General features: G+C 43.3%; 1 protein-coding gene across 1 annotated transcript in view; it reads right to left on the reverse strand.

Annotated features, from left to right (window-relative positions):
* efnb3b (ephrin-B3b) overlaps positions 1-26081 on the reverse strand; it is an 83891-nt gene that overhangs the window by 21597 nt on the left and 36213 nt on the right. The window contains exon 2 of the mRNA XM_032544707.1: positions 22790-23079. Within this exon, the coding sequence (XP_032400598.1) occupies positions 22790-23079 (290 nt within the window). The remainder of the gene's footprint in view (positions 1-22789; positions 23080-26081) is intronic.

Here is a 26081-nt window from a genome sequence, read left to right on the forward strand (position 1 = left end):
ACACACACACACACACACACACACACACACACACACACACACACACATTTCCTGTCGCACTCTCTATGGTGATAAAGTGCCAATGCCCTGCCCACTGCTACGCGTAAATGGACCTATAGGAAAGACCTTTGAAACAATTGGATTTACCATTAAGGAAAACCTTACTTAAGTTTGTATCTAATCTGCATTATACATCATTAAGCTTAGCTGCTAAAACTCTTGGCTGCACTCTGCTGTTGGCTGGCCAGGTTAAGGAAAATAGATTGCACTCTAAGGCTGATGTTAGCAAAATGGTGGGTCTTAATCTAGTGGCAGAAACAGAATCAACTCTTGTTTGATTTTGGGTGGGCGAGCTAAATTGTGTATACTGATAACTACGGGTAATTTGTAAAGAATCAGACATTATTTTTGTTACCTACTTCTGACGGTATAAGTAACTCAACACATTTTAACACTACTATCATTCTATCTAATTAGCATTTTGTGTGATGGCAGGGGCCACAGCCACCACCATTTATTTAAGGGCCCAAACTCACATTTCAAGAAACACTGGAGACATGGAAAAAAAGTCTCTCTTCTCTTTCTCCCTTAACTTTCCTTCTTTCATTGCATGCCTTTCTTAAACCAGCGGCTATGTCATGGACTGTGAACACAAACCACACACACACACAGAAGCACTTTAAACCTGGCTCAGTTTTAGTGTTTAAATGCAGCAGCCAAGACACAATCCTGACGAGCACGGCGGTCCTTCTAATGGATCAACACAGATTCAATTCAATGGACCAGTGTATGTGTATACTTGCCTTAAATGTCCTTGAACCATGACTGTAATTCTTGACTACAGAGTTGTGCATTTGTGTGAGTGTGTGTGCTCCTTCTTTGTAATGGATGCTTTAGCCAATACAAGCATATACAGTACGTTATAAGACAGAAATGTTTGACTAATCATTACCAGTACAGCCCCCCCATCCTCTGCCCACTCTCCTCCCCTATTATTCTTGTTTTCTAAAGAGGAAAGCAGGACAAACACACATACACACACACACACACACACACACACACACACACACACACACCACCACCACACACACACACATGAGCCAGCCAGCCGAAATAATACATCTTGACATCTGTGCCTGCGTACTGCTCTAGGGATAGATTGGAGAGAAGGTGGAAAGAAAGGGTGAGATATGAAGGGGAAGATGATGGGCAGCAGAAAGCATAGGGCAATTATATACCGTTTGTGTGTGTGCTATATACTAAATAATGTGTCAGTGCACAATTCTATAAGTGTGCAACACAGAGAGGCAGAGAGTGATGACAGTTGTGTTTGTTTAGCTCCTCTGTGATTAAAGCAGCCTGCTAGAAGCGGTGTTCTTAGCTGTATGGCACTCTGTCTGTTTTTTATCATCTGTGTGTGTGTGTGTGTGTGTGTGTGTGTGTGTGTGTGTGTGTGTGTGTGAGTGTGTGTGTGTGTGTGCCACATGCATGCTCATGCTTGTCTCTGTTTTTCAGAAATGTAGGTGTATTTGCACTCTGTATATGTCTTTAGTTTTGAAGGGTGTTTATGTGTGTCTTAAATCCTATTTGCACGTTGATGCATGTGAGCGCATGTGTTGCTGTCTGTCTGCGCCTCCTCTTCAAAATGTGTGTTTTAAAGTCTAATCTCCTGGTCTCGTTTGCTTAAGTGAAATCATCCACGGTTGTCTTGTGCATGCGGGACTGGAAAAACTTGTGTGCGGCTGTGTGTGTGTGTGTGTGTGTGTGTGTGTGTGTGTGCGCTCATTAGGACAAGGTTTCTCTCATTCTGTCCTGACGTTAGTTTGCATTCTTGTCTGTTTGGTGTAGACTTTATTTCATCTGACAGCTGAAACATGTCTGTCTGTCTCTTTCTGTCACCTCCGTTTTCAAGTTCAACAGGCTTTATTAACCTGATAAGATCGTTCTCACACCGCCAAAGTAAAGTACACAACACAGAGTCTGTCAAGGTAGATAAAAAAAAACAATGTGTAACAGAAACCTGTGTTGCAACTATAACTGAAAAGTGTACTGAAGTTCTAACAACACAATCAATTCAAGGAGGGACTGAGCATTAAAAGTTCAGGTTACAGGTTTGATCCATGTTTCCAATCAAAGTCTCCATAAAAAAATATGATGCTTCTCTAATGTGCTTTTATTTTGCTAAAAAAACACTCACTGTCTTGCCCAAGGGTACTTCAACAGTGGATGCTTTAATCTATTTCTGCACAATCTCAATCAAACGCTGTTTTGTTTGTCAAAAATATTAAAAAGCACTTGACCAGAGCGTGTTATTTTAGTATTTTAGGGTGTTTACACCTATTATTCTCTTCCATCATGTTTTGATGGTTAAACATAAATCTGGAAACTGGATCTGGATACCTTCAGTAAAGGGAGTAGGGAGGACTCTGGAAACCTATAGCAAAATCTTTATTTCCTTCTTTATCTTTTATTTATTCTTTATCTTTATTTTTTATCTTTATCTTTTGACTCTTTTGCATGTGAAAGTAATAGGACAGTAATAGGAATGCATGTATCTCGCTTTTCGCGCTGTCACCGAGTTACAGCGGGGAACCGAAAGAGGATAGAGAACCAAATGAGTGTGCCGTGCAGAGAGAAAGAGAGAGCAGGAGACAGAGTGACAGACATGCAGAATGACAAAAAGAATAGAGACGGAGACAGAGATGCAGAGGAGAGGCAGAGAGTTTGAGTGAAACTTTTAACAGGGTCAAGTATGAGGTTCTACTATTCATAATTTAAACATGCCATTCACACACCCAGCTCCCGTAGGATCACAAGCCCACTACTCTTACCTCCAAGGAGCACTGCTAGCAGTTCTGTTAAAGGCCTAGTTCAAAATAAAAAATAAAGCTGCCAAAATATGGCAGATGGGAGACATTTTCCCCTCACAAACTGACTGTCAAAATCTCACATAACAAGAACTGATTTGGAGCTGCAAGGATTGATATAAGTGTGATGTACTCTCGACAGTCGGGGAGCAAAAAGAGTGCACTTCAACGTCAATGTCTTCAATGAGGGGTACTTAACTAAAAATATCAGTTCCACAGAAGTACTCAGTGACAGAAAAAAGGTAGCACAAATCCCAGCAAATAGGCAGAATCATGTTAGCATCTCATATAACGCACCAGCCCTAAATAAACCATGACTAATTTGTCACTCGGTGTCATATTTGTGGGCTGTGCAACCTTTTTCTTCCCGAGTGCTGCCGCCAAAACTTCTTCGATTACTTTATCAGTAATCCGTTTAAAACAGCATGCTCCAAGTGCTGTAAATCTGTCCCGCTGCTCTAATCTTCCCTTCATCATACATTTCCTAATCACACTCCAAAAATAACAAACCTGAAATGACTAACTCTCTTCTTTCTGTACAAGACCTGAGCCAAACACAAAGCTATCAGAGGTTTATGGCGTGCGCATGAATCACTAAAGACTAACAAACTACCCCTTTCACCTTGTTATATTGTAAAAGAAAAGAAAAAAATTGACTTTATTCTTAATTAAAGCTTCAAATAATTTGAAATGGACCTGCAATAATGTAATAGTGCTTTCTTGGCAAGGTCAAGCTTGTAAAAACAGTTCTTAAATCTTCGAAGGGACAAAACAGGATAAATAAAGGTTAAACCAATAAAACAGACGGGGCCTTCTCCATTAAACCTTGTCTTTCCTCCAGCCGGCCGGTTTCCAGAGGCAATGACAGCAGAGCGGTTGCTACAGATGAGGTAAGACGCTATTTGCCACAACAGGGCCCTCTTCTCTCTCGCAGCGCCACCAAGAGAGCAACCGAGCAAGGCTGGAGGTGTCAATGAATTAGTTCACTGTTTTCACTCATTACACCCAACTGACTGACTCACTTTTTCTGTCTTTATTTACACCCTTTTCTTCGTCTCCGACTTCTCTGGCACCACACACATACACCCAACAAAGACCCTGCTTATAACGAGGGAATAGCGGTGTCTGAGTGTGGGTTATTCTTTGTGTGTGTGTGTGTGTGTGTGTGTGTGTGTGTAGGGAGGGGGATTATGGCAGTTCCAAAGCTGTGAATAGGGGCCAGGCTGGGCCTTGGCCCCGGCTGAATTAATTACTCTAATTAGCTTCTTAATTGCATATATTAAACCAGTGGTTAGCAGGGCTGGAGCCGTGGTTAGGGCTTGGATCTAAAGCTGGAGCCGGGGGTGGGTACAGGCGGACAAAAGGGTAACACACACGCAGAAGTGGCAAACCAGCTACACCTCCCCCCACCTACTTGATGTAGTCTGAAGTGGAGGAACGAGACCAAGCTCTCCCGTCCATGATGAGGGTATTCAATTATCCAACCCTCCACCCTCTTCATCAATATATAATAAGCGTACATAGCAGCGGCAGATGTGTGGTACTAATATGGACGATAAGCCCCCCCCCAGAGAGAACAGTAAGGATTAATATAATACCCACAGGGACTACTTGAAGCAGTCTTCATCTGAAACTCTTTACTGTATCACTTACTCAGCGCTTCGCTCCCTGTGACATTCAAGAAGTTGAGCCCTGCCGCTGATTTGTGACCATCGAGCCTCGCCCAGTATGGCCACGCACAGACTTACAGGGTCCATTACAACATCAGAACTATTAGTTCCACCGCTCCTTCCACTTCGTAGCTTTTTTGGCTCATACATTTTGTGCATTCTAAACGATTATCAAAACCATTGGCTCTCCAGAGCGGACAACATGCATCAAATTAAGCTTTTTTTTTGGCTTGAGTTGACCCTAGAGTAAAACTGAGCCAGACTAAGAAAGAAAGAGATCCTCTTGCCAATATAAGTGATGTGTGTGTGTGTGTGTGTGTGTGTGTGTGTGTGTGTGTGTGTGTGTGTGTGGAGGGCATTTGGGCTCTGTCAGCGAGAGGCGGGGGAGAAAAATTGCAGAAAACGCCTTGTTGTATTTGTGAAATGCACCCAAAATATATCACAACAATGACGATTAGTGGAGAACAAGTAAACAGCCAGTCCGCTAATGAATCTCTCTTCAATAAACAAGAGGAGTACACGTGCACGCATGCACACAAGCATGCACGTGCACGAGCGCAGAGTAATAATGATGTTCTTCGTGCAGTTTTTTGGGGTAATTAGGGCTGCTTAAACAGTGGTTGAAAGGGATTTGCAGCTGATTGTTTGTCCTTGTGTCTTTGAGCCGTGGGCCCTCTTGTTCCACTGAGTGTCAACACTGTCTTCTTCTACTGTCTCCTCACAGCACATATAAATCCTCTTTCAGCCCGTCCACAGACAACCCTTCCTCTGCTTCCCTCTCTTCTTCTGCATGCTCAAATTATTCCAGCTCGTCTGTTCCCTGTAATTTACTCTCCCTCTCTCTCTTACTTTTCCTCCTCCTCTTCATCTCCCATCTTCTTCTACTGAGCAGCTGCCGGGTCAAATCCAACCCTAAGAACACCACAATCTCCCTCACACTGGCAAAGATCACGCTTGTTACTTAAAAAACACCAGCACTGTGCGTGTGATTGCGTTCTCTTGAGTTCAACACTGTGGAAAATACATTAATTTGTTTTCTTTTTGAAAGTTAGAGGAGAAGAATGGTATCAATGCTGTGTCTGTGAGTCAGGATACTAGCTGTTTGCCCTGATTCCAGGCGTTATGCTAAGCTAGGCTAAACCCAGCCTTCTCATCTCACTTTTGAAAAGAAAGAAAGTTCAGATACATCGTATACATAAGACAGCTAACATTGCTTTTTATTTTTTTGGACATAGCCAGGCTCACTATGCCCTTACTCCAGCCATTTGTTTATTCCACTCATATTATTTCCTAAAATGTCTTCATTATATTAATGAAAAGGGTAGGACAGATGGCTTATTGAAAAATGTTAGCAAACAAAGTTAGTCAGTAAGCAAACACACAAACACACACACACACACACACACACACACACACCACCACACACACACACACACACAAACACACACACACGCAAAAGCACTCTGTGTGCAGGGCTCAGCATCTGTCTGTGTGAATGTGGATCAGGGGTCATGTTTGCCTGAACCTGGACACTAAATCAAGGCAGTATTAGCAAGCTAACGCGTTCTACTGATGGCAGAGGTCAGCCGAGAGGTGTGCTTGTTTTCACCCCCCCCCCCCCCCAACCGTCTGATGTGCCGGGTAAACATCCTTCTGCAAAAGGTTCACCAACAGAAGGCGGCAGCACAATGATGCCTTTGTCGTCAAGAAAAAAGTTGTATATCTATTTGTGTGTGTGTGTGTGGTGTGTGTGTGTGTGTGTGTGTGTGAGAAAGATAGACAGTGTAGGAAGGTTAAATGAATCAAACAATGTTAACCAGGCCCAATCCAATTAGGGAGGGATTCTTCTTGTCTGACCTTTAGCAGGAGACATATTCACACTCACACACGCAATCAGCCTACACTCCACCAACACAACTACACACACAAACTCTCACAAACTACACGCTCAGCTTTCCACACAAATAAGACTCTCACGCAAGCACACACCAATGCACCCTCTGCCTTCCCGCCCAAACACACACACACACAAACACACAATCGTACGGACAGTAGCGTGGCTCTGATTGCTGACCTAAATCGGCCAGGCGATCTGTCACTTTCTCTTACTCACACTCAGCACACATCTTTTTTTCATCTTTTTCCTCCCCTTTCCCTTCTCCCTCTCTCCTCTTGTTTTCTTGCTCACATATCCCTCGCTCTCTCCCAGTGTCACTTTACATCAGCTCACTTCCGTGCCTCTTCTCTCCCCTATTGTTGTTACCACACGTACCTTGGCCTCATTTGTATGCCACAATAAAGGTGTAAGCGTACAGTATGTTGCATGTGGACAGTGGTCTCGCAGTAATCTGTATTTAAGGATGTGTACATATTCTCATTCTCATGTAATGACGCTAGATATAAAAGCCTGGGGCACTTTATCATTTAAAACACTTGAGTTGACACCATCCTTTCAAATAGAATCATTTTTTCTACTATCCTCTTCCTCTTATCCCATGAGAGATGCAAAAAAACTTTATCTCTATAGGGGAAATTAGTAGGATCCGTTGATCCAAACCCCTGCTGGCCAATTCTATTCCATTTTCCACTTTTGCACTTTATTTGAGGCTATTTTCACACATGAGAGTTTACTTGAGGCGGTTCGATGTGTTTAGCAGAGTGTGAAAAATGTGTTGCCAGCTAGAAAAGCGGTCTCAGGCCCACCTCAAAATAGTTGTCAGGGGCTGGCTTGAAGCAAACCCGAGGCATGTCCCCTGAGAGCCACAACAGATGTGAAAGCCTTAACACACTGGAAGTTAAAAAAAATGTCTAACACAATTTTACTTGTGTGCCACTAAATACAGGTAATTGGGATTTCTCTGGTTTTAGGGATGCTATTTCTGCACATTATTTTTCTCCTACTGTCATGCTGTGAATATACCTGTATTCATCCTCTGTCTGAAGAGCTCAGTTTTAGCGCCTGTCTCTTTAATCTCCCCTCCTGAAAAAGCCCAGTCCGCTCTGATTGGTCAGCGTTTACAGGTCTTACGCATCTGCACTCTCAGAGACACTTTCTATCTTTATATAGCATGGTCATGACATCACAACCTCACGGAAGTCCTGACGGCTCATTTAATGTTTCTGAATACGGGCTGTGGGCATCTCTCTGTGGATTGAGTGAGTTTTGATACTTTCACAGTATTTATACCTTGACCTGCTTAATAATTCATACAAAATACATTAAAAAGAAGAAACCTGACATTTTTACCATGCCTGTGCACACTGTAAATTCGAAATGTTGATAGTAAACTCCAAAGAGATCCCTTTCAGACATGGCCGTGGGAACTAGGGGTGCGGAGGGTGCCGCAGAAAGGTAGACAAACTACAACCATAATTAAAAATGACATACATTTATTTTTTAATGAATTGATTACTGATTAACCTACTGCATTTTCTTTACAATTAAATGTACAATTAAATGTAATTTGATTTTACAATTTGGTTTGGAAGAGCTAAACACATAATTTGACCAGAATTAATCTGCCAATGTGGCCAAGAGCGAGGCGCGCTGCGCACCTCTGACACTCAGTCATGAGCGAAGATAGTTGTGGAAACTTTCCTGGTGGGGTCAACAGTACAGAAGTTAGCTTGCCTATATCACACAAAAGTGCATTTTGGGTTTCTTCATAAATCAATCACAGGCTAAAAAAACCTAATAGACCCGAGTCAGAAAACCCAGCAACTGTAACTGAAAGAAGTAGCAGCAGCACTTCTACACCTGTCACTCCCACAGCGACCCTGCTAGCAACAGACGACGAGGCAGCTAACTTTTGATTTAATTTAATTCAGTGATGTGTTTCATACCCTTGTATTTTGCGGCTCAGTGGTTGAGCTTATAGTAGGCCCATTCTGTACCATTGGCGTAGCTTTGTGCCTATATCCTGTGTTACCCATGCCTAGTTTTGCCCTGTCTTGGGTTTTGGATTTCATTCAAATGCTTGTGGAGTGTTGTGATGGATACAGTGTGGAGTGTGGTGGTTGACTTTGGCTGAAAATGTAATTCTCGACTCAAAATATGTTCCCGCAGCCATGCTTTCAGAAGTGAGAGCTCCGTGACTATTTTATTTTGGGTATTTTTGAGCTATAGCACAAAAAGGTGGCACTTTTTTAAAGGGTTTACAAACCATTACACATAATTTAATTCATGATGAGATAAGTGGTTAATACTATATGTTTAAATGATGTATGACTACTTGCCAATATATATGTAAGTGTATCCCTTCATCTATGACAGAAGTAAAGGCATGATGTATAGTGCTACACCAGCATTTAGAATTCAGTGGGATTATTCTGAATAAAAGAACCCCTATCCTCGCTCTAAGCCCCTCACTGTGGTCAGCTCGTTTCTACCTCCTTCGCCCTTTCTCCTCCCTCCTTCCTGCCGCTTCCTCTTCTCTCCCCTGTGTCTCTGGTTGCTTTAGAGCCTGGCAGGAGGCTCAGATCTGAGAGCTTAAACTTGATCAAATATTCAGCAGATATAGATTTCTCACAGTCCCTGGCTTCTCCACCTCTTCCACCCAGCTGCTTTCCATCTCTCCCTCTACCCGTCCTTTCTTTGAATCACCGCTCACCGCAGTCGCAAACAAAGTTGTGTGCCGCGCACGAACACACACACTCACATACTCTCGCACAGACAGCCACGCACGTATGCACAAGGGGAATCATAAACTAACGCAGAGTGGCGAAGAGATGCAGCTCATTTAGGCTGCAGTGCAGTGTTTCTCTCCGCTTCCTCTCCTCCATTGTCTCGTCTCTCTCCTCTATTTCACTCTCCGTTTCACTAATGTTTCCCATCTTTCTCCTTCTCTTCGTCACACTTTCTCTCCCTCTCTCCCTCTTTCTGCCTTCCTTCCCTCCCTCCCTCTCCCCCATCTGGATTCTGTGTCATTTATTTCAGCTTAACCCTGATAAATAAACCAGTGAGTACCTCTGCATTATTGAACACTTCGACATTGCTGTCTGCAAGCACTGCGCCGGCCCAGTCCTGTCCAACAATTAGACCACACACACACACACACACACACACACACACACACACACACACACACACACGACATTTCCTGTCAGCACCTCTTATGGTGATAAAGTGCAATGCCCTGCTCCACTGCTACGCGTAATGGACTCTATAGGAAGACCTTTGAAACAATGGGATTTCCATTAAGGAAAACCTTACTTAAGTTTGTATCTATCTGCATTATACATCATTAGCTTAGCTGCTAAAAACTCTTGGCTGCACTCTGCTGTTGGCTGGCCAGGTTTAAGGAAATAGATTGCCACCTAAGGCTGATGTTAGCAAAAATGGTGGGTCTTAATCTAGTGCAGAAAACAGAAATCACTCTTGTTGATTTTGGGTGGCGAGCTAAATTGTGTATACTGATAACTAACGGGTAATTTGTAAAGATCATCCTTATTTTTGGTTACCTACTTCTGACGGTATAATACTCAACACATTTTAACACTACTATCATTCTATCTAATTACAATTTTGTGGGTGATGGCAGGGGCCACAGCCACCACCATTTATTTAAGGGCCCAAACTCACATTTCAAGAAACCCGGGAGACATGGAAAAAAGTCTCTCTTCTCTTTCTCCCTTAACTTTCCTTCTTTCATTGCATCGCCTTTCTTAAACCATCGGCTATGTCATGGACTGTGAACACAAACCACACACACACACAGAAGCACCTTTAACCCTGGCTCAGTTTTAGTGTTTAAATGCAGCAGCCAAGACCAGTCCTGACGAGCACGGCGGTCCTTCTAATGACAACACAGATTCAATTCAATGGACCCGGTATTGGTATACTTGCCTAAATGTCCTTGAACCATGACTGAATTCTTGACTACAGAGTTGGCATTTTGTGTGGTTGTGTGTGCTCCTTCTTTGTAATGGATGCTTTAGCCAATACAACATATAACGTACGTTATAAGACAGAACTGTTTGACTAATCATTACCGTACAGCCCCCCCCATCCCTGCCCACCTCCTCCCCTATTATTCTTGTTTTCTAAGAGGAAAGCGACAACACACATCACACCACACACACACACACACACACCCAACACACACACCACACAACACACCACACACACACACACACCACCACCACACACCAACACACTGACCAGCCAGCCGAATAATACATCTTGACATCTGTGCCTGCGTACTGCTCTAGGGATAGATTGGAGAGAAAGGTGGAAAGAAAGGTGAATATGGGGAGATGATGGGCAGCAGAAAGCATAGTGCAATTATATACGTTTGTGTGTGTTTGCATTATACTAAATAATTGTCAGTGCACAATTCTATAAGTGGCAACACAGAGAGGCAGAGAGTGATGACAGTGTGTTTGTTTAGCTCCTCTGGGATTAAAGCAGCCCTGCTAAAGCGGTGTTCTTAGCTGTATGGCACTCTGTCCTGTTTTTTATCATCTGTGTGTGTGTGTGGTGTGTGGTGGTGGTGTGTGTTTGTGTGGTGTGTGTGTGTGAGTGTGTGTGTGCCATTGCTTGCTCATGCTTGTCTCTGTTTTTTCAGAAATGTAGGTGTATTTGCCACTCTGATATGTCTTTAGTTTGGAAGGGGTGTTTATGTTGTCTAAATCCTATTGCCAGTTGATCGCTGTGAGCGCATGTGTTGCTGTCTGTCTGCGCCTCCTCTTCAAATGTGTGTTTTAAAAGTCAATCTCCTGGTCTCGTTTGCTTAAGTGAATCATCCACGGTTGTCTTGTGCATGCGGGACTGGAAAAACTTGTGGGCGTGTGTGTGGTGTGTGTGGTGTGTGTGTGTGTGTGTGGTGCGCTCATAGGACAAGGTTTCTCTCATTCTGTCCTGGACGTTAGTTTGCATTCTTGTCTGTTGGTGTAGACTTTATTTCATCTGACAGTGAAACATGTCTGTCTGGTCTCTTTCTGTCACTCCGTGTTCAAGTTCAACAGGCTTTATTAACCTGATAAATCGTTCTACACCGCCAAGTAAAGTACACAACACAGAGTCTGTCAAGGTAGATAAAAAAAACAATGTGTAACGAAACCTGTGTTGCACTATAACTGAAAAGTTTACTGAAGTTCTAACAACACAATCATTCAAGGAGGGACTGAGCATAAAAGTTCAGGTTACAGGTTTGATCCATGTTTCCATCAAAGTCTCCATAAAAAAAATAGTGATGCGTTCTCTAATGTGCTTTTATTTTGCTAAAAAAACACTCACTGCTCCTTGCCCAAGGGTACTTCAACATGTATTCTTTAATCTATTTCTGCACAATCTCAATCAAACGCTGTTTTGTTTGTCAAAATATTAAAAAGCACTTGACCACGTGTCTTTATTTAGTATTTAAGGGTGTTTACACCTATTATTCTCTTCCACTGTTTTTGATGGTAAACATAAATCTGGAAACGTGGATCGGTACCTTCAGTAAAGGGAGTAGGGAGGACTCTGGAAACCTATAGCAAATCTTATTTTCCTTCTTATCTTTTATTTATCTTTATCTTTATTTTTTATCTTTATCTTTTGACTCTTTGCATGTGAAAGATAGGACAGTAATAGGAATGCATGTATCTCGCTTTTCGCGCTGTCCACCGAGTTACAGCGGGGAACCGAAAGAGGATAGAGAACCAAATAGTGGCCCGTGCAGAGAGAAGAGAGGAGCAGAGACAGAGTGACAGACATGCAGAATGAACAAAAAGAATAGAGACGGAGACAGAGATGCAGAGGAGAGGCAGAGAGTTTGAGTGAACTTTTAACAGGGTCAAGTATGAGGTTTACTATTTCATAATTTAAACATGCCATTCACACACCCAGCTCCCGTAGGTCACAAGCCCACTACTCTTTACCTCCAAGGAGCACTGCAGCAGTTCTGTTAAGGCCTAGTTCAAAATAAAAATAAAGCTGCCAAAATAATGGCAGATGGAGACTTTTTCCCCTCACAAACTGACTGTCAAAATCTCGCACATAACAAGAACTGATTTGGAGCTGCAAGGATTGATATAGTGTGTTGCTCTTCGACAGTCGGGGAGCAAAAAGAGTGCCACTTCAACGTCAATGTCTTCAATGAGGGTTACTTAACTAAAATATCAGTTCCACAGAAGTACTCAGTGACAGAAAAAAGTAGCACAAAACCAGCAATAGGCAGAATCATGTTAGCATCTCATATAACGCACCAGCCCTAAATAACCATGACTAATTTGTCACTCGGTGTCATATTTGTGGCTGTGCAACCTTTTTCTTCCCGATTGCTGCCGCCAAAACTTTTCGATTACTTTATCATAATCCGTTTAAAACAGCTCTCCCAAGTGCTGTAATCTGTCCCGCTGCTCTAATCTTCCCTTCATCATACATTTCCTAATCACACTCCAAAAAACACAACTGAAATGACTAACTCTCTTCTTTTCTGTACAAGACCTGAGCCAAACACAAAGCTATCAGAGTTTTATGGCGTGCGCATGATCACTAAAGACTAACAAACTACCCCTTTTCACCGTGTTATATTGTAAAAGAAAAGAAAAAAATTGACTTTATTCTTAATTAAAGCTTCAAATAATTTGAAATGGACCTGCAATAATGTAATAGTGCTTTCTTGGCAAGGTCAAGCTTGTAAAAACAGTTCTTAAATCTTCGAAGGGCAAAACAGGATAAATAAAGGTTAAACCAATAAAACAGACGGGGCCCTTCTCCATTAACCCTGTCTTTCCTCCAGCCGGCCGGCTTCCGAGGCAATGACAGCAGAGCGGTTTGCTACAGAGGAGGTAAGACGCTATTTGCCACAACAGGCCCTCTTCTCTCTCGCAGCGCCACCAAGAGAGCACCGAGCAAGGCTGGAGGGCAATGAAATTAGTTCACTGTTTTCACTCATACACCCAACTGACTGACTCACTTTTCTGTCTTTATTTACACACCTTTTCTTGTCTCCGACTTCTGGCACCACACACATACCCCAACAAAGACCCCGCTTATACGAGGGAATAGCGGTGTCGAGTTGTGGGTTATTCTTTTTGTGTGGTGTGTGTGTGTGGTGTGTGTGGTTTGTGTGTAGGGAGGGGATTATGGCAGTTCCAAAGCTGTGAATAGTGCCAGGCTGGGCCTTGGCCCCGCTGATTAATTACTCTAATTAGCTTCTTAATTGCATATATTAAACCATGGTTAGCAGGGCTGGAGCCGTGGTTAGGGCTTGGATCTAAAGCTGGAGCCGGGGGTGGTACAGGCGACAAAGGGTAACACACACGCAGAAGTGGGCAACCAGCTCACCACTCCCCCCACCACTTGATGTAGTCCTGAAGTGGAACGAGACCAAGCTCTCCCGTCCATGATGAGGGTATTCAATTATCCAACCCTCCACCCTCTTCATCATATATAATAGCGTACATACAGCGGCAGATGTGTGGTACTAATATGGACGATAAGCCCCCCCCCGAGAGAACAGTAATGTTATATAATACCCACAGGACTACTTGAAGCAGTCTTCATCTGAAACTTCATTTGGGGGGGTGGCAGTAGCTCAGTCCATAGGGAGTTGGGTTGGGAACCGGAGGTCACTGGTTTCAAATCCCCGTATGGACCCAAAAAAAAATCCCCGTATGGCCCCAAAAAGTTGGAGCGTGGATTGGTGGCTGGAGAGATGCCAGTTCACCTCCTGGGCACTGCCAGGTCCCTTGAGCAAGGCACCGTACCCCCCCGCCCGCTCAGGCGCTGGTCCAGCTGGCAGCCCACTCACTCTGACATCTCTCATGTATAGTGCATGTATAGGTCCTGAGCTGTGTTGTGTGAGTCTAACACAACAAAAAAAAAAAAAAGTGTGTACACAGAGTGCAGTACAGTAATTTTCCCCATTGGGGACTATAAACAAATTATCTATCTATCTATTATCTATCTATAACTCTTTCTGTATCACTTACTCAGCGCTCTCGCTCCCTGTGACATTCAAGAAGTTGGCCCTGCCGCTGATTGTGACCATCGAGCCTCGCCCAGTCTGGCCACGCACAGACTTACAGGGACCATTACAACATCAGAACTATTAGTTCCACCGCTCCTTCCACTTCGTAGCTTTTTTGGCTCATCATTTTGTGCATTCTAAACGATTATCAAACCATTGGCTCTCCAGAGCGGACAACATGCATCAAATTAGCTTTTTTTTTTGGCTTGATTTGACCCTAGAGTAAACTGAGCCAGACTAAAAGAGGAGATCCTCTTGCCATATAAGGTGTTGTGTGTGGTGTGTGGTGTGTTGTGTGTGTGTGTGTTGTGGTGTGTTGTGTGGAGGGCATTTGGCTCTGTCAGCGAGAGGCGGGGTAGAAAAATTGCAGAAAACGCCTTGTTGTATTTGTGAAATGCACCCAAATCTATCACAACAATGACGATTAGTGGAGACAATTAACAGCCCAGTCCGCTAATGAATCCCTCTCTTCAATAAACAAGATAAGTACCGTGCACGCATGCACACAAGCTGAACTGCCACGGCGCGAGTAATAATGATGTTCTTCGTGCAGTTTTTTGGGGTAATTGGGCTGCTTAAACTGTGTTGAAAGGGATTTGCAGCTGATTGTTTTGTCTTGTGTCTTTGAGCCGTGGCCCTCTTGCTCCACTGAGTGTCACACTGTCTTCTTCTACTGTCTCCTCACAGCACATATAAATCCTCTTTCAGCCCGTCCAAGACACACCCTTCCTCTGCTTCCCTCTCTTCTCTGCATGCTCAAATTATTCCAGCTCGTCTGTTCCCTGTAATTTACTCTCCCTCTCTCTCTTACTTTTCCTCCTCCTCTTCATCTCCCATCTTCTTCTACTGAGCCAGCTGCCGGTCAATCCAACCCTAAGAACACCATAATCTCCCTCAACTGGCAAGATCACGCTTGTTACTTAAAAAACACCAGCACTGTGCGGTGATTGCGTTCCTCTTGAGTTCAACACTGTGGAAAAATACATTAATTTTTTTTTCTTTTTGAAAGTTGAGGAGAAGAATGGTATCATGCTGTGTCTGTGTCAGATACTAGCTGTTTGCCCTGATTCCAGGCGTTTGCTAAGCTAGGCTAAACCCAGCCTTCTCATCTCACTTTTGAAAAGAAAGAAAGTTCAGAACTCGTATACATAAGACAGCTACATTGCTTTTTATTTTTGGACATAGCCGGCTCACTATGCCCTTACCCAGCCATTTGTTTTTTCCCACTCATATTATTTCCTAAAATGTCTTCATTATCATTAGATAAAGGGTAGGACAGATGGCTTATTGAAAATGTAGCAAACAAAGTTAGTCAGTAAGCAACACACAACACACACACACACCACACCACCACACACACCCACACACCCAACCCACACACCACACACACACACACGCAAAAGCACTCTGTGTGCAGGGCTCGCATCTGTCTGTGGTGAATTGATCAGGGGTCCATGTTTGCCTGAACCTGGACACAAATCAAGGCAAATTAGCAAGCTAACGCGTTTCTACTGATGGCAAGGTCAGCCGAGAGGTGTGCTTGTTTTCACCCCCCCTCCCCCCCCCCACCGTCGGATTGCCGGTAAAACACCTTCTGCAAAAGGTTCCACCACAAAGCGGCAGCACAATGATCCTTTGTCTGTCAAGAAAAAAGTTGTATATCTATTGTGTGTGTGTGTGTTGTGTGTGTGTGTGGTGAGAAAGTAGACAGTTGTAGGAAGGTTAAATGAATCAAACAATGTTAACAGGCCCAATCCATTAATGTAGGGATTCTTTCTTGTCTGCCTTTAGCAGGAGACTATCACACTCACACACGCTCAGCCTACCTCCACCAACACAACTACACACACACAACTCTCACAAACTACACGCTCAGCTTTCCACACAAATAAGACTCTCACGCAAGCCACACCAATGCCCTCTGCCTTCCCCGCCCAACACACACACACACAACACACAATCGTACGGACAGTAGCGTGGCTCTGATTGCTGACCTAAATCGGCCAGGCGATCTGTCACTTTCTCTTACTCCACACTCAGCACACATCTTTTTTTCATCTTTTTTCCTCCCCTTTCCCTTCCTCCCTCTCTCCTCTTGTTTTTCTTGCTCACATATCCCTCGCTCTCTCCCAGTGTCACTTTACTCAGCTCACTTCCGTGCCTCTTCTCTCCCCTATTGTTGTGTACCACACGTACCTTGGCCTCATTTGTATGCCACAATAAAGGTGTAGCGTACAGTATGTTGCATGTGGACAGTGGTCTCGCAGTAATCTGTATTAAGGAGGATGTGTACATATTCTCATTCTCATGTAATGACGCTAGATATAAAAGCCTGGGGCACTTTATCATTTAAAACACTTGTAGTTGACCACCATCCTTTTCAATAGAATCATTTTTTCTACTATCCTCTTCCTCTTATCCCATGAGAGATGCAAAAAACTTTATCTCTAGAGGGAAATTTAGTATCCCGTTGATCCAAACCCTGCTGGGCCTATTCTATTCCATTTTTGCCATTTTTGCCCACACACACACACACACACACACACACACGCACACACACACGCACACACACACACACAAACCAACACACGATTAACTTTCCCTCACATAAATTGACCCAAAGTCCCACACATGCCAACATGCACAAACACACAGATTTTTTTCTCTAGGTGTGTGCAGGCCTCAGTCAGCTCTTCTATTATTCATATTAGTGCAGGGTTGTTTATCTCCGCTATTGTGCGACACCAAGCACCAGGCTCTCCGCAAAGCCCAGGGGTCCCTGCTCCCTAAACACACTGCTGGGAGTCATTCATGTACACACACATACACACAATACAAATACCTTCACGTCCATCCTGCACATGCATACATGCACATGCAAGCCGCATGGCCACACACAATTTCAGACCTCTACCTGCGCACATACACTCACGCACATACACACTGCCATCTGTCTGAGTACGCAACAACAACAATACTGCAGTCCCACGGCGCCTGACCTGTTCACTGTAACCAATCTTTGTATGTGTGTCTTTTGGTTGTGTGTATGTGTGTGTGAGAGAGAGAGAGCTATTTTCAGACTTTTTGACTTTTTTGTGTATTTACAACCACAAGCCTGCATGTATGCCAATGTGTGTGTGTGAGTGCATATATTTATGAGAAAGCCTGTGTATGGCGATGTGAGCATGCATATTTTAGTGTGAGCACCATGGGAGATTAGACTAGTGTGTGTGTGTGTGTGTGTGTGTGTGTGTGTTGTGTGTGTTGTGTGTGTGTGTGTGGTGTGTGTGTGTGAGAGACAGAACGAGAGAGGCACCATCACTCACATATGAGGTCATATGTGTGTTGACTGTGAGCTTGCAATCATTCACTGCGGTGTGCATGTTGGTGGTGTGTGTTTAAACATACTCTGTGTGGGGTGTGTGTGTGTGTGTGTGTGTGTGTGTGTGTGTGTGTGTGTGTGTGTGTGTGTGTGTCCCATTCCCCTGACAGCAGCAGCGGTGATTGAAAGTGGCCGTGTTGTTTCAGTGTCACCCTGCACATGAGAAGCCGGGTCTGTGTGTCGACTGACATTCACATCCCATTCCCATCAGCCACACACACAACGACAATCTCTGTCTGTTGCCATCTTTTTCTATCTATCTATCTATCTATCTATCTATCTATCTATCTATCTATCTATCTATCTATCTATCAACCATACCTTTTTCTTCTCCCCCCCTTTTTCCCTTTCATCCCTGCCAATACAGCTTCTAACTTTTTCTTACTCTTTCCCCCACATCCTTCCCATCTCTCCTCCGCCAACATACCTCTTTCCAGCCTTCACTTCCATCACTCAATCTCCAAAAGGGAAAGACATTGGTTGGACTGCTAGCCAGGCCTTTTACTTGTACTGTCATGTCTTAGCCCATTTTAGAACACAATGGAAGTCAGCATCAGCGCAGCTTTGGACCATAAACTGAACATGATTAAAAAAAAATGTATATACATGTATAAAAAAAAGTGGGTTCAAGCACAATTTAATAACACTATAATCCACAATACCAGTTGTCATCAGGTTTTATAGGGCTTACTTTGCCAGATATAAACAGTTGAGGTCTGTGGATTATCCAGAGTAACAAGGACATTGTAATTTTTTTTTCTCAAAAAATCTCAAAACCTGAGAAAATTAAACTAAGACTATCTGCGTGGCTTGCTACCACATGGTCAGAAAGGATCTTTTTTTGTAATTTAGGTGAACTGACCCTTTAAAAATCTGCTGATCCTGGACTAGTTTTAACAACAGCTCTTCTATCCTCCCCATGTTTAGAGATGCTTTCCTCCCCCAGTTCTCATTAAGAAAACACGTCATCAAGACCGCACTCTGATTGTGAAAGTGTGTGTGTTTGTGTGTGTGTGTGTGTGTGTGTGTGTATGGTTGTGTGTGTGTGTGTGTGGTGTGTGTGTGCGCAAGGAGTGTTTCACAAGGCCCTGGCGCCTGCTTTCAAAAGATTCATTAAAAGCAGTGAAAAGGCTTGATCTGCGGTTTGGGTTGATGTACTGAGCATGTGTGGTGTGTGTGTGTGTTGTGTGTGTGTGTGTGTGTGTGTGTGTGTGTGTGTGTGTGTGTGTGTGTGTGGTGGGATTTGAATAGTGAAAAGAAGGAGAAAAGAGAAACTAAAAGGGTGGAGAGACCGAGGGGGGACAGACAAAACTGAGGGAGAGACAGGGGAAGAGAGAGTGTGTGACAGAGAAATGGGTTTACATAAACTCTGACCTGGTGTTATGAATGAAAACATCAATCAATGAGTATAACTAATCAATTTCCTCACTCTTTCTCTCCTCGCCACAGGATACAGAAGTAAAGAATTACATTTAATGGGATTCAAGTAATCTGATTACATAACATGGGCATCTGTGATGAATTAGTAACTGCAAAACACAAAAAGGAAACTTTGGTGTGGGTTTCTTTTCCAGATTGCTCGCAAGATTTTCTCTAAACACATCTCATCTCTACAAGGGATCTATTATACCACTTGTTGATGATGTCAACACAGATTAGGATGTAGGAATGAAATCCTGTGTTTTATTCACTGTGCATCACAGCGGCAAGCTGATTACCCAGTGCACTTTAAGCAAGTTACCGGTAATCTGTAATGGGTTTAACTTTGAAATGAACCTCCACTGGCCTGTTTCCTCCTGCTGCTCCATCACCATCCATCGCTCCACCTCCCCACACATAGACTTTCCATTTGTGTGTGTGTGTGTGTGTGTGTGCCTGTATGGTCTGCAGTGTGCAAATTAAAACACGCTATGCTATAGGTTAATTAAAACACAATTTCCCTGAGGAAAACGCACATGGGCAAACATACATTTACTTTAATTCAGGGACAAGCCAGTCCACGGTGTGTTCAGTATGCATGGAATCCTCCCTATACGTAAGGCGCTAACTGCAAACAAGCTACCGAAGATATGTGGCTCTAAATGAGCAGTAGGATTATTTATTATCTCACAGCCTCATTAGGTACACAGAAGCTCTGATGAGAGACTGAATACATCAGCACCAAACGCTCTCCATGATCAGCTACTCCCTGTCTCCTCACATGTCAGACTTCCTCCCTCTTCAAATGTGTGGACACGTGTTTGTGTGTGTTTGTGTGTGTGAGTGTGTGTGTGTGTGTGTGTGTGACCTTGCGTTGCAACCGTCATTGATTGGGCTGGAGCTGTCAATCGATCAGTCTGGTCTGTGTGTAGCGATAAAGGCGTTTCTATCTCTCGACACTCCAGTTGCCGTGTGGGAGTACAGAAGAGACGAGAGGTGTGCAAAATAGAAAAGAGACTTTGGGACACATTTGGCTCTCCGCTTGCATATTGCCGTGGCTGTGAAAGGGTTTTATGACTGTTGTTTACTTTACTGCAATGTAATAAAATTCAAGTTTAAGAGAGATATTGAAAAAAGAAAACTTGTTTACTAAGTTCTCCAGTGTGCTCGAAGAGCTGTCAGCTGTGTTACTTTGAATATCTTGCTGAAAGCAGAACAAAGCTACAGATTCTGTGTTGATAGCGCATAACCGGTATGCGGATTAACGGTCAAAAGATTTAAAGCAACAGATTTCAACATAGGATCCCACGACAATACTTACACAATCTCTGGATGATATATCAAACTAGTTATATATATATATATAGTGTATTTGTAAATTATGGATGTCTAGTGGGAATTTCTGCACTTGTAGGCAACCACTCGTGCATTTATCTCTCTAGAATTTTGAGTTGTTTAAATTCTAAATATGGACAATACCAAAATCAAACTCAAATATTTAAAACTTCAATGTAAGAAGAGATGTGGACAGTGCAACACTGCTGCAAGTTCATTAAAGTGAGAAGTAGTATCCACAGAGTGCAAAAAGACTTTTAAAGATACAGTATTTAATGGTGGACCAATGTCAATAAATGCACTGTAGAGAAAGTTGCATTCTATAGTACACCACACAGCACTTTAGGATCATTTCACAACCAGATATACAAAATTCCAAAAATCTCTGTGCACATAAATGGATTTTGAATGAAGAGATAGTTTCAGTGTGTAGGTTTTATGTGTCCTGTGTTTCTTGCAGCCATATTTGATGTGGTTGTTCACCATCTGTCATTGAATCACCTTTCCAGCAGGTATCAGGTTGCATTTTCCTCCCTACTTATCATGCCAAAAGTCCTGTATCATTGGTTCCTTGGGTGCACACGCAGCACACCAATACTCACACAAACACACAAACACACACACACACACACACACACACACACACACACACACACAGACACACACCAGGCTATCTCCCCTCCTCGTAACTAATCTAAGAGAAATACTTGTAAGTTGATAATGATGCAGAAGAAACATGCCCATTACCTTACCTCGTTTCATAAACACACCGAGTATGAGGACTGAAAGCGGAAAAAAACCCGAGCGGCGAACAAATATAGAACACAATGAGGCATGAGGGACTTCACAGACTTCGAGAGATCTTATATTCTCTTTGTCTCTTTCCATCTCCCTATCTCGATCTATCTCTCCATCTCTGTCCCAGCTTCCGGCTCCTCCTGGATCTAGTCGCTCCATCGTTTTTAGAGTTGTTCTTTTTTCCTTTTTTTTCCTACCCGCAGATGAAAAGAAGTGAAAAGAGCATTTGCACACCTGAGTGAATAGGGCTTGCAGGTGCGTGGGAGGAGAGCTATGGGAATCAAACAGGGTCTCTCTCTCTCTCTCTCTCTCTCTGTCTCTCTCTCTCTCTCTCTCTCTCTCTCTCTCTCTCTCTATCCGGCTCACTCTCACACTCCTGGGGTGTTTTTACAATGTTTGTTTTGGAAACTTGTGGGTGTGTATACAGGCACATTAGTGTGTGTGTGTGTTTGCGAGTATCTCTCCAATTGTGAGAATTCCTCTGGGTTTGTATTTACAACCCACAGGTTTTAGTTTAGGCGACCTTTACTTGCAGATTATTCCGTCCGATACAAACACTTGGCCTGGCGTGCCGTGATGACCTCATCAGGTCTTCACACAGCGTACAGTAATTCCAAACAAACCTTCTGCATAAACCAAATCAATCTGTGCTTTGCTATATGTGGTCACCGCAAGCCTGGCAGTAACGATAAACAGACCTGAGGCCAGCACAGCAGCCTGGCAGGACAAAGGCAAGGACAGCGCACACGCACACGCACAAGCACACGCACACGCACACGCACACACATTCCCTTAGAAACAACACTAACACAAATTCAGCCGTACTTCACTTAACAGAGAATCCCACACAAGTGGCAAAGAAGGACAAATCCAGGGGCATACTGCAAAAACTGAACAGAACAGAGTATTTTTTTCTTTAGATAAAAAAAGTGTGTTTTTATATCATCACAGTGAACCTAGTCAAATAAATTAAAGATAATCAAAGCCTACAGTTACAGCAAGGTTTGATTTGTAAAAAACTATCCTAAAAACAACAGGTCACATCTGGCCATTTTTAGCAGTGTAAGTCCTGTACTGTATCCTCCCATGGACTGGATCACACACAGACAATTCTCAAACCTAATTACGCTGAACACACCCACCCAATCATCACCACCATCACTGGAATAAACAAACACATTCAGGCACAATCAGAAATCAGCCATGCAATCATAACAACTGCCCCCCCCCCCACACACACACACACACACACACACACACACTCACACACACACTGCAATAAACACACACGGCCACAAACATATACACACACACCCACGCACGCCATCCCCTGATCTCCAGTGTTCTTCTTCCTAGACTCACCGATGATGTAGTAGTCGTGCATGCTCTTGAACTCGTGGCCCCAGAGGTTGGGCGAAAACTCCTGGAACTTAATAGTGAAGCGGCGTTCGCGGGTGGGCTCGTCGCAGGTCAGCACGATGTTGGGGGGGCCGGTCACCTCGCATCGGTCCGCCTGTTCCCGCAACGACACCAGGTAGAGCTTGTAATACTCGTACTCTGGCGTGGACCTGGCGGTGTCCAGAGGGGGGCAGATGAGGTCCAGCCGGTCCCCGATCTGAGGGTACAGAACGTAGCCCTTATCGTCCCTGAACCTGGAGGAAGAGAGAAGAAAATAGAAAGAGAGAAAGGAGACAAAGAAAGATTAATTAAAGTCTTGCGCTTGCTGCAATATCCACCAGTTCAGAGCCAGCTGCCCTCGCTGTTGAATGAGCAACAGATGGGCCCTTTACCTCTCTTAATTCTCCTACTTCTTTCTTACTTGCTCTCGTTCACTGGGGACAGGGGCTTTTACAGAGGAACCTGCTGTGCATTCAAGTGCACAAATCCTTTTTTTTTCAACGCCCAATTTCACGCAATCCCCTTTTGACACCATAAGATGATAATCACTAGTTGACAATCCACATAGGGACAATAACCACCAATCCAAAGCCAAAGAAAATCCAGTTGTTAGAAAAGCATGCATTCATGCTCCTTTCCTACCTACCACAAATACTCCAGAAATAACCTTCAGTTAAGCATAGATGTAGTCTCAGAATTTATACAATTTTGGTCACACAGAAGTATCTCGGAAATAGTTAAATGTATTCAAAAGCACATTTCAGGCACTCACAAGTGGCGGAACGGTATTAATATAGCCACTCACATAAAAGCCTGGAGTTAACTTGAGATTACATAGAATTCAAAACACAACAAAAAAGACTTGCAATATGTGCATGGGAAATGAAAGTGAATTATTGTAAACAACAAAACAGCAACACCAACTTTTTCTACTTTTTTTCTTTCTGGCAGAACTATTTTTCTTTTTTCCAGCCCTTACGTTTGGGAGAGAGAACTGAAGCATGTCCATAGAGGAAGAAACAGGCAGACGTTTATCACTGCAGATCAGCAGAACAAAGCTGCCAATGCCAAACCTCAGGTATGTACAGTTAATTAGTTTGCTAATTAGCTGTTTTGATGTCTGTCATCCACGTACCTGATATAAATGATGTGCAGTCAGTTTGTTTATAGCCTAACTGACGATTTCACACCTGTTATCTGCGTGAAACCTGCAGCCTGCGGCGATGCTAATGCAACAGTTTGAATAAATTTAACAAAAAAGAAGGGTTTATTATTAACATCATTAGAATTTAACCGTAGCTTTCAGTGAACAGCATTGATGTAACATGGTCTTAATGTTGTTAAATGTCTTTCCTATGGTAAACACTTCAGCAGGTTTTGAGGATATATTTCACATGAGAATTGAAATGAATTCTGCATATCAGTAAAAGCCTAAATTGGTCCAAACCCAAAGAGAGGCTGACATGAGCAGTCTGCAGGGCTGGTGGGCTCACTGTGGCTGCACAGCTTCCAGAGGTCTTTCCAGAGCCGGGAACATGAAACACAGCAGTCAGAGGGGGCATAAACTCAATCAATGACTCAAACTCTGTCACCGCCCCCCCCCTCTCAGCACAGGGCCATCTCTGACTGATAAGGCCAAATACAATGAGCTGTCAACTTAGCTCCTGAGGCCTAGGATGAGTTTAACGCTCCATGAGAACATGCATGGCTAACAGTGGAAAACAGAAGGTAGTCTATGCCCACTCACAGTGGCTGTATCTCAGGTTAATATAAATGTCACTGCTGGGAGAAAGGAAGAAAAGTGTAGTAAAAGATAAGGAGAAGGAGATTTGCTGGATTTTCTCAAACTGTTAGCATTCTCACAGAATGTTAAGTGACACTTTGATGCTTAAGTGGGAGGAAGCAAATGCCTGTAATGTTAAGAAGCCCATTTTCTGTTAGCTCTGACTCAGACGCTGCTTCTGTATCCAACAAATCCACACGAAACACTTGGGAGTCACAGCACTCAAACCTGCTTAGTTATTCTCTCTGTTCTGCTGTCAGACAACTGTTTGACCATTAAAAAATAAACATTGCAAGATCACAAAGCATGAACACAGACAATTATGTTGGGAAACCGTAGAAAGTTAGAAAGCCTAAATAAATCCTTCTAATGTCACATCAGAAACAAATTACACTTTGATTTGTCCAAATAAACTAAATCAAGAACTATTTTCTTTCAGGCTTTCTATGAAAACTGACACAAATGCATGCTAATCAACAATTTACAATAGTAGGTGCTAATGAAAGGGGCCTTTTGCTAATTTAATGGGTACTCCAGAAATTGAATACTGCACTTCCATAAAGTTAAGGGACTTGCAACAGACATGTTTTTCAACATAAGCTCCAAAAACTACATTTCCCATAATGCAACGTTTTAGCATTTTGTTAGACCCTCACTTCCTGCTAAATGCCCACGTCTGTAAAACCCAAGCCCAAACTCAGATAGTTGATGACATCACTATGACATCAGCGGGGCTATTTTCTCAGACTTAGACTTAGAAAACTCACGCCAGAGCCACAAAAGACAATAAACTGTTTGCACGGGCTGTGTAGCACTAACCATAAGAAGTAGACTTAACTGAAGTTTTGACATGTATTTTGACACAGACCAACATTATCATCCATAGAGCCCCATCCTGACAACACTGTACTTGTTTTCTAAAAACGTTATATGATAAAGAAGAACATCAGGTTATACAGGACACATTATTAGAGCTTTAATAGGAAGAGGTAAATGGCTTTTTTGAGTCTCCTTTGTTGCGTCTTTCTGACCACAGCCCCCCCGTCTCTACAGGCAATACAGACACCTTTTAGCACTGTGATCTTGCAGCCTTAAACCCGCTGTAAATTGAGATGTGAGCTTTATCTGTTGGTGTGTTTGGCTGCCGGCGTACACCGGAGGGGAAACTGAGAAAGCAGACTGAACGGCGGAGGAGCTTTAGCTGAGGCGGGCCCAGAGGCCTGCTGGGAAGCTACTGTTCCACTTCTCATTACCCAGGTCACTCGGGGTTATCAGTGAATACTTAGACTGGAGAGGTAGGCACTCAGCTTCACTCAACACGTACACACACATTTCACCTTCCTGTCGGCTTCCGACAGACGAGCACATGCACGCACGCCATTTATAGAGTATGTACTGTAAAGATGGAGGAGGTTCCTGAGGCGTCTGCAGAGAAGACTAAACAGAAATATCTATTCAACGCACACGCACGCA

The sequence above is a fragment of the Etheostoma spectabile genome, chromosome 19 (assembly GCF_008692095.1).
Source record: "Etheostoma spectabile isolate EspeVRDwgs_2016 chromosome 19, UIUC_Espe_1.0, whole genome shotgun sequence".
In the NCBI taxonomy this organism is placed as follows: domain Eukaryota; kingdom Metazoa; phylum Chordata; class Actinopteri; order Perciformes; family Percidae; genus Etheostoma; species Etheostoma spectabile.